The sequence below is a fragment of the Oreochromis niloticus genome, linkage group LG1, assembly GCF_001858045.2.
Source record: "Oreochromis niloticus isolate F11D_XX linkage group LG1, O_niloticus_UMD_NMBU, whole genome shotgun sequence".
NCBI classification, from domain to species: domain Eukaryota; kingdom Metazoa; phylum Chordata; class Actinopteri; order Cichliformes; family Cichlidae; genus Oreochromis; species Oreochromis niloticus.
The window spans coordinates 25342888-25352789 of record NC_031965.2 but is presented as its reverse complement, the minus strand read 5'-3'; the positions used below and the strand labels follow the sequence as shown (position 1 = coordinate 25352789).

General features: G+C 38.0%; 1 protein-coding gene across 3 annotated transcripts; it reads right to left on the bottom strand.

Moving 5' to 3' along the window:
• Positions 1-66: 66 nt before the first annotated feature.
• On the bottom strand, positions 67-9401 carry hnrnph3 (heterogeneous nuclear ribonucleoprotein H3 (2H9)). Of its 3 annotated transcripts, none has more exons than XM_005458931.4 (11): positions 9246-9401; positions 6970-7062; positions 6395-6550; positions 5560-5703; positions 4264-4402; positions 3253-3452; positions 2988-3083; positions 2019-2134; positions 1588-1723; positions 1144-1200; positions 67-1018 (listed from the first exon to the last, which is right to left on the bottom strand). In XM_005458931.4, exons 2-11 carry the CDS (start codon positions 7055-7057, stop codon positions 942-944), a joined length of 1209 nt encoding a protein of 402 aa, XP_005458988.1. In that variant the 5' UTR covers positions 7058-7062; positions 9246-9401; the 3' UTR covers positions 67-941. The 3 variants fall into 3 exon arrangements, with proteins under 3 accessions (XP_005458988.1, XP_005458989.1, XP_005458990.1); XM_005458932.4 differs by having other exon boundaries at positions 9240-9322; XM_005458933.3 differs by lacking the exon at positions 9246-9401 and adding an exon at positions 7359-9233.
• Positions 9402-9902: the final 501 nt, after the last annotated feature.

The window sequence follows — 9902 nt, the reverse complement described above, 5'->3', positions numbered from 1 at the left end:
AAATGCAGACTCTTATTTTTAATAACCTCAATATGGAGATTTATCCTCAAATAACAGAGTCAGAAAGACAATTAAATATAAAATTTATTAGGCAAAATGTACAACAGCTGCACAAGCTATCTTACAGCTCAAATATAGACTATTTTAATTCCACTCTTTGAGAGTGGAATATAATATTTCAACTTATTTTTTTAAATTCTGTAATGAACTGTGAAAACATTCATAAAAAACACACAGGCTCACATTTACAAAACATTCTCAACCAGAAAAGCTGATTTGAAGTCCAGGTCAAATGGATGTTATTATCTGAACACACTTCAATCAAGATGATTAAGACTTCAACCTATGAAGACTTGCAACGAGATACCCAAACCAAAGCAATCCACCCACCCCTTACATATCAAACACCACAGCTGTTGCTCTGTGGGATGAAGCTCCTCCTGCTGCACTGAAGAATTTTTAAAAAAAAAAGAAAAAAAAGTGCATCCCACTAAAGTCGTCGAAAACGAATGCATTCAGATGTAACGCTCTTAATACCATTCCAAAAAAATATAATTACAAAAGACGACATGTCTTTGTGCAATTTGTATCTTTTCTGTATTTGTCTGTATTCAGATAAACTGTACTACATCTTCAATTTTAAGAAACATGAACCCTTTGACATGACCAGTCGACCACGTTCAGCACCTGTGACAGCTCCGGGATTTTTATCTCCGATAAGCTGTGTTGTTCTTCGTATGCTTTTAGGAATAGTGTGAAAATAGTGCTCGTTGTGGTCATGTCTGTGTCTTACTTTTTTCATTCTGACTTTAAAAAAAAGAAAAGAAACAAATGTGGAACTTTGCGTCAGCTTTCCTGCTTAGAAATGCTCATTGATTAAATGTGGCCTTCAGAGACGTGACAGGAACGCCAGGATGGACTGGAGCTGTGGGATGACATCATCAGTATGCACCTCGCAGCCCACTGCTCCGGGAGCTTCCTCCTCCTGAGTTACCATAGTAACCACCGCTGCCACGGCCTAAAAGATTTTCAAAAAAGATAATTTGGTTTGAAAAACGATCAAATTAATTCTCAAAACTACAAATGTATAATGAAACTGTATCAAGCTGAACACTGCCTGAACAAAACGCTGTTAAAACTCACTCATTTCAGCGGCACCGCTAGCTGTCGAGTTAAGAAACAGCTCGATGTAGCGATGTTCTGTGGAAAACAAACATCAATCCAATCAGTCAAATAAGTTTATGGCCGTTTATATAAAAATGAATATTATTAGAAGGTAATGTAAATGACATGTATGCATTTATCTAAAACTAAATGATTAGTAAAGATAATCAACCTGAAATATCTGAAAAAGTCATTGAAAATGAGACACTTGGTCTAAGCTCAATAGCAAGACTTTAACCTCCTTAAAAATATATTCCTATGTTAATTCTGCCTAACTGACATTTTTATTTAAATTTTTCCACTCTTCTGTCTTATTCTGCATCTCTGCTGTAAATTGACAAGTATCTCTGAGTGCGAGTAATGAAACACTGGCTTGAGGGGAGAGGAGGGAAAAAAAAAAAAAAAAAAAAAGCTAAATCATACGCATGTGGTTTTTGTCTTTGGACATGGCGGCCACGGCATCTTCATGGGAGCGAAACTCCACGTCTGCCTCTCCAGTTGACTTGCCGTTGGGAGCCATATCGATGTGGATCCTTAACGGGTTCAAAGGAGAGAAGAACTGTGAAAAATAAATAAAGGTTAATACAATTCTGGATATTTTAAGACATGAGCAGAAACCAGACATCTCAGATCTAAAGGATTGGACAGGTTGGGTTCCCACATAGAAGTTGGAAATGTATTATCTAACTTCAAAAATGAGAAAGTATGAAAACCCTCTCTCACATGTGACACACTCGACTGAATAATGCAGTTTTCTGTCACCTACTAAAAATATTTTCAGTTAAAATCCACACAGTTTGATATGCTTTAAGACAGACATTAAGACAAATCATCAGATTAGAGTGTTTTCTTACTTTAGCGATGTCTCCCTCTGTGGCACGGAAAGGTAGACCCCTCATATGGACGAAATGACCGCTATGAAAGCCTGAGCCGACGTCACTCTGACCACTGTAACCATGGCTTCCCACTCCTAAGTGGTGGTGGTGGGGCGGAGAGAAAAACAAAACAGTAATTCAGTATTTCATATGTGTATAATATATATTTCTTATATAAAGGTGTTAAATCTTCACTGAACCTCCAGTGAGATGTCTTAGATTTACTGCCATAGTCATCTGCTTCACAAAGCAAATCCTAATTTCACTAATTGACATCAACAGTTAGTGCAGTAGATAAAATTGCAGGGAAATTATTCACAGGCAGGTAGAAGTACCAGTTACACAGTTTCATGATTAGCCATTTGAAAACTCAAGATGGTGACCATTTCTAAGATGGCTGTTGAAAAAGGCAAGACAATCATTTTCGTCCTGACCCCCCCCCCAAAAAAGTAGACAAGCCTTTTGAATGATTTTAGTTTCAAATCATACAAGCTGGAACATGTAGAAGTCTGAAATTGCTCAGAAGACATTTTCTATTTTAATCATTTGAAACAGGGGTGTGTGGTGTAGTAGTACAAGTGGTTTTTAAACATATCTCCTGGATAGACTAGTTACATTCCTCACTGGTTACTCAGTTTGCAACTGTGAGCCCCTAAAATCTTGTTTTCAGATTCAAAGAGGGTTGGTCTACTATTCAGAAGCTTGGCGGTGTAATCCCCAGTTCCTTCATCCATATGTTAAAATGTCCTTGGGCAACTTACTAAACATCCAAGTACATTCCTGTTTTCATTAACAAATGTTTTGTGCAGATAAAGTACATTTTTGAGAAAAATAAAATGCAATTAATCAAATGTAATCATCAAATATCAGAAAATATTTCAGCCTTTGAGCAGGGGCACTAAACTTCAAATACACAACTTTGAAAGGCGAATAAAATCTGAACTTTACCTCTTCCTCCCCTCTCTCCTCTCACTCGCTCGTCAAACATGCCGTTGCCAAAACAGTAGTTGTTAAACCCGTTGTAGTTGTCAAAGCTACTGTAACCTGGACACAGTAACACAGCAAAGACAATTTGCAGTTCACCGCTCACAGATACACCACAGGTGAAACAAGGCTCATCCTTTACACCAGCAGAATGAGAGAGAACTGAATATAATTTATTCTGAATATAACTGAAGGTCCTTTTCTATAGGTTCAGACAAAAACTCCTTACCTCCTCCATAACCACCTCCACTCCTCATATTATCCATCATGGTGGCACCGCGGCCAGGAGAAGGACCAAAAAACCCTCCTCTGGGCCCGCTCATCATTGGTCTATCATAGGGCCCTGGTCTCTGGGCTCCCATTCCCCGCCGGGGCACCTCATAGTAGGCTCTGATCTCATTACGACTGCTCTTAAAAATCTCTATGTACCTGAAATATGAGGTACATAGAGATACGCAGGATACAAAAAAAAAAAAAAAAAAAAAAAAAAAGGAGGCAGAGAAGAGGGTTAAGGTGTTGAAATGGCTCAATTAAGGTTACAAACATAGATATGATTTACAGAGAGAAGATAAAGACACAAAAGTAGAAATATTCTAATCAGTGGTCTGAATGATTGACCTCAAAATCTCACTAGCTGGGCTTAAGGCTGAAGTAAAGGATTTCTACACCAACCTCACCACTGTTACTTACAGCCAAGGAAATCATTACGGGGCTTTTAGGTGCTGCTTTTATTGTTTCTCTGCTTTAATGGTTGAACCTGTCCTGGCTGTTTGTTTTAATTATATACTTATACCCCCCACCCATAATCAATTATCTACATAAATCAACGAAGGTCATAAAATAAGGACCAATGAATCATTTATTAAACCCAAATGTTTCTGTAAGGCAATTAAATAGAGCTCCCACATCTTAAATGAACACGGGAAAATTGTCTATGACAAAAATAACACCAACCTTTATTTGAAAAAACAGACAGACCATCCCAATATTTCACATTTAAATTACAATATATAAACCCATTAAGCTTATTAGCACAATAATAAATACAACATGATCCACCCATTATTAATTACCATTTTATCACTGTTTTACCAAAAATCACACTAGCACATCCACCCATGCTTATATTCAATCAGACCCCAACCCAATAATACCACAATTATTCTAATATCACCACCCATTAAATGCTGTTAACAGAAGCCCAACCCAGTCCAGCCCGTCCCTTTCCCGTCTGTCCCACCTGTGCCCTATTCTTTCCTTGTGTTTCCCCAGAGCCTTTTCTGCTATCTCCTTTGAGGCAAACTGCACGAAGGCTTCCCCTGTGCTCCTCCCCTGGTAGTCCACTGGCAGAGTTATCCCATTTGGCACGATTCTCAACCCTTTAACCCAAGCACACAAATACATAGGTCGGTAGGTAGACTGATAGAATTGATTGTACAACACCCACTACATCAGTGGAGCTTTAAGGATTAATGGGTCATTAAAGCAAATAAACAACAGCTGTATTATCTCATACTACTTAAAATAGGAGCATCTCAGGGGACTGACTTTACACTTGCTGCTCAGCAGTGGAACAGAAAAACAAAAAACTGCCCTGGAGTCAGCATATAAGCCACTGCATGTTCACCTTTTTTTTTTTTTTTAAATTTATTTTAAATACACTACAGAGTGTAGCACAATGGCCAAATTATGCTTTATCTGAAAAAATATAATATTAGTATCCATCTGTATTAATCCATTAGTGTATATTATCCTAGATAGCTAATGCCAGTATCATTAATACTGACCCCAGATCAGTTTTATGGGATTGTCTTCCCTCAGCCAAAACAGCCCAGCTCATTCTATTATTAAATACTTTAGGAGCTATGGCATCTTAAGTCATACAAATGTGCTAAATAATGCATTAACAGAACACCAACATCATTGCTGTACTAATAACAATTCGGACAAGGACAAATTAGTAAGCACAGCATAACTAAACTACAAGAACAAACGCACATTAGAACACGCAGACATGTTTAATACCTTATTGACAGTTAATCATGTTAAGTTTAATAACCTGTCAATCTACTCTGAAGGTTAGCGTATGCTTATGTATTGCAATGGGGTTTAGTGGCAAAATTGAAAAGCACTGTTCAAAGTGCAGTTGGCAGTATTTGGATTTTTTTTTTTTTTAAATGATCCACAACACATTTCCTAATATAGCCCTGCTTATAGTGAAGATCCTGTAAAGTTGACAGCTCTATTTTTTATTTTAAAACAAGACTTGTCTTTTTATAGCCTTTTTAAATATTCTGTACAAGGTCTATATTGCAATGAAGTGACAAAGGGCTTTCTTAAGTGTTTGTCTTCAATTTTATTTATGGTTGTGTCTCATTTGGCTGCTACTGTGTTCTGAATAACAATTAAAAAGAACAACAACAAAAAAAACCAAAAAACTACAACACTGAAAAACTATTCTTGAGACTAAAATATCTACTGTAACATCAATACAACTTTATGTAGTATTTACCCAAAAGTATCAGTGTTCATGTACCTGAGAAAAACTGAACAATCTCCTCCTTACTGCAGCCAAAGGGCAGGCCTCTAAGTCTCAGCATGCAGCCACTGCAGCTGTCATAGTCAGCAGGACCGCTACGCTTCAGCACCCAGTCCATCTCACTACGGTTCGACTTGAACACTGATTTGGACAGACAGAGAGACTCACAAACATCACATGCTGGTCATAAATTAAACTTAAACATTTTCATTACAGTTTTCTTAAAGGCTTCACATGCAAATGAGGAACCCAATATAACTGAATAACTGCTGCTTTATGAACCATTAATGATACAAAGAAAAAAAGAAAAAAAAAAAACCTTTACGCACCAGACACGTAAAATGTAACTATTTCTTGCATTAAAAATATTTTTCTGACTCACCTTTTCTTAATACAGCAGTTCAGACTGACCGCATAATTTCATTGGACGAATTTGAGGCATTTGCTTTTATTTTGAACCAAACTTGATTTTATGGATCTGAATAAACAGATGTGACCAATCAGATAACTGCATCTGGCAGCAAATGTGCCTGTAACTCACATTGCACACTGGGACTGAATACACAATGAGATGGATATGGTAAAATAATACTATTTTACCTCAGATGCACAGCTAAACAGTGACGCCTCTCTGGAATGATTGATACCTCCTTATATGTGCTGCCAACTCTGCTAATAATAGTTCAAATCGCCCCACTGACATTGTGAAATATGTACGAAAGCAGCTGTGATACAGCTTTAACTCCTGGATCACATCGCAAAATTCAACGTGTTCAGTGTGGTGCGTCCTTAACATTCAAATCTGTTGCTCCGTTTTAACCAGTTTGCTTACCTTCTATATATCGGTGCCCCATGTATTTACGGTCCTTCGCAAGAGCATTCTTGAAATCTTCTGCTGTTTTCAGCTCAATAAATGCCTCTCCACTTGGACGGCCTTCTTTTGAGTATGTGAAACACACTCCATTTACTTTTCCCACGATGTCACAGTCTAAATATAAGAGAGGTTGCATCAAGTTTTTAAAGTGATGTCTTCTGCTAGAGAAGAGGTCATGGTAGGGAACCATTGCAAAAAGATAAATAAAATGAAACATCCAAGTTCAGGCACTCAAGGTAAGTTTGGATAAGTAATAAACAACCTTTATATTATTGTCCTAAAAATCATCTTGCAAGCTTGGATGTTTTATCCAATTCTTGGGTCATAATTTTCCATTTTTCTTGGCCCTTGGCTCTTTGATATTGCTACTGAAATTTGAATAGTGTGGCATAAAACAAAAACAGAGATGTGCTACAAAAGACTTGTGCATGCAAACTTGAATGCCATGCTAATCAATTAAACTAGTCTAGTGATAATTTCAACACTAACAGCTAAGGTCTTGTCTGAGGATGTAAAGACGTCCGTTTCCTCACCAGAAAAGAAACTGGCCACCTCATCTTGTGTGCAGGACCAGGGAAGTCCTCTGATCCGAACCACGTACCCCTCGTCATTCAAAGACATCCTCACTGTCACAGACGGCACAACACAGCAGAAAGACATTTGTGTCAGTAACACTTGGTTAGTTATGAAACAACATTATTAGAGATTAAAATATCAGGGGGAATTCTTAAGTTCAATAATCAATTTATTACGAAATTGATATTTGGCAATGAAGCTGACGCCACAGTGTTGTGATTAACATTCATTTGCCAAACAAAAAGTTACTGGCTCCATTCCAGTCGGATGCGTCAGTAAGAGTGTATAGTTTTACAGTGTGAAACAGCCCCCCCCCAAAAAAATTAAACCAAACAGGTGGCACTACCTGCTGTGGCAACTCCTTGTGGCAAGAGAGCAGCTCAAATTAGCTTTATTTTTCCATTGAAGAGTAGATATTCATTTCCACGTGTTGTCATTTATAGTTCTTAGAAAATAGGGATGAGCAGGTCAGACTTCAAAAACAAATCTGAACCGACCAAGAAAAATCGTATTTAGTGCATCTCTAAACATTATGCTTCTAGTCTTGGCTGACCAACAAGTGTGGGTCACTGTGTGGAGTCCTGTGCCAGATCTATATAAAGGACCAAAAGTATTCTGGTCATTTGCTCTGGGGGTACTGGACACTGAACAAACTTAAAATAAATAAAAACTGTAATAAAAACTTTATTGTTATGGATTACTATCTGCATTTCTATTAATGTCTGCATTTACAGTTAATGATAATGAAGTGGAAAGTTTTTAATGCTTCTGGCTTGCAAACAGTACTTGGCATTACTCAACCATCCATCTTCTCCTGCTTCTCTGGGGCCAGATCGTGAGGTCAGCAGCCTAAGCAGAGAAGTCCAGACCACCCTCTCCCCAGGCACCTCCTATAGCTCATTTGGGAGAACACCAAGACACTCCAAAGTGTCCAGGGAATACCTAGGGCTTTCTTCCAGTAGAACATACCCAGAACACCTCGCCCAGGAGGCATCCAAATCAGATGCCTGAGCTATTCAAACTTGCCCCTTTCAATGTGCAGGAGTAGCGGCTCTACTCTGAATGCCTCTGGCTTGGCTGAACTCCTCATCCCATCTTAAAGAGAGAGGCTAGCCACCCTTAGGAGAAAACTAATTTCCGCCATTTGTATCTGTGATATAATTTTTTCAGCCACAATCCAGAGCTCATAACCATAGGTGAGGGTAAGGACGTATATCAATTGGTAAATTGACAGCTTTGCTTTCATGTTCAGGTCTGAGAGATCTGAACATGAAAGATCTGAACAAGATCCTGAGATACCCAACATCCCCCGTGTGTGCTTTACACACAAAATGAATTTTAAAAAAAGTTAGGCTGCACAAACAATCCCTCAATGTTAAGAGTGGGCATGATGGCCTGAACTTTAATATGGTGAATAAAAGCTGAGAGAATAATGAATTTAAAGGAATTTGGCTTATTAAACATAAATAAGATCACTCGAGTTGTTGCCGAATCTTCCCCTTCAATCCTATTTTTGTCAACCGATTTGCAAGAGCAACAGGTTTGGCAAAAGTTAACACTGAGATTAAACGTTTACTGGTGCATCTATCCGGATAGTTTGCATTCAGCTCATATTTTAACATTTACGGGTATGTCGACGCAGTGACAGACTCGACTGTTTTTTACTTTTAAATTCAGATTAAACTGACAACAAACCTCGCCGGAATTGTACAATGAAACAAAGTAAACAACTATTAGTAGCGTATGACACAACAATCTTTCAAAGAACATATCTAATAACGACTTTCTGTATCTTTGCAGCGGCCAGAACAGCTTAAAAAAGCTATGGTCTGATACTTCCTCCTTCCAGCTGTTATTTGCTGTGCTAAAAATTCGAGAGCCGCGCTAGCTAACCTAGTCGGAGTTCAACTTATACCCAACTCGATCCTTTAAACGCAGGACGGCATCTTAATAAAAGTTCTCCAAATCTGAGTATCCATCGGTCTAATATTCATACTAGTTATACGTTTCTCGTAAGCCAGGCTTACGCGAAAACGTTAGCTCGGCAACATTAGCATTTAGCAGACTAGCCGCTAAGGCTAACTGTAGGACACAGACAGCGGTCAAACGTACAGGACAAACAAATTCTCGTTGTAACGGTCCTGCGTCTTCACTGGATGTGAAAACACGACCCCATAAAGAAACACATCCACCGTTAGCAATGAGTGAAACCGTAAAATTATCTCACCGCTACCTCTTATCCCCGGTCTCCTGCTCCTGCCCCGTGCCTCAGGTGACACTGCCAGCAAACTTGCACAGGTATGTTCTCGCGAGATTTCGGTTTATAAACGTTGATTCATTCTAGCGTCTTGTTTTTTCTTTTATTAGTCCGTGTTTTCCAAATTGCTTATTGATATGACGCTTGTGTTTACGACTCCGAAGAGAGCTGGTATCTGGGACATGTAATAAAAATAATTAATTTCCCAAATATTCAGTATGCCCGTTATTGTAAACTCAAAATCTAGATTATGCGTTTAAGACTAAACTATCGTCAGGGTAGTCGGATTTTTGTGTGTGTCTATAATCATAAATCAATCACTCTCTCTAAATATTGTAACACTAGTCATGCATATTCTGGCTATCTATACAATACAAAACATTATTTATCACATTAAAAGATATTATTTTTAGATATTTTTAGACTGTGGTTTACGGAAGCGTAGAGCTGCCACCCAGGCAAAAGAAAAATAGAAGTATATCACGTTATAACGTGAAAAGTTTATTGTTCTAACAAGATACTTTTCATGTTTGTACAATATACTGCTATGTTTGTACAATATACTTTTGACGTTTGGACAATATAATATCACGTTATTACAATATGCATAATTATCACGTTCGTACAATATAA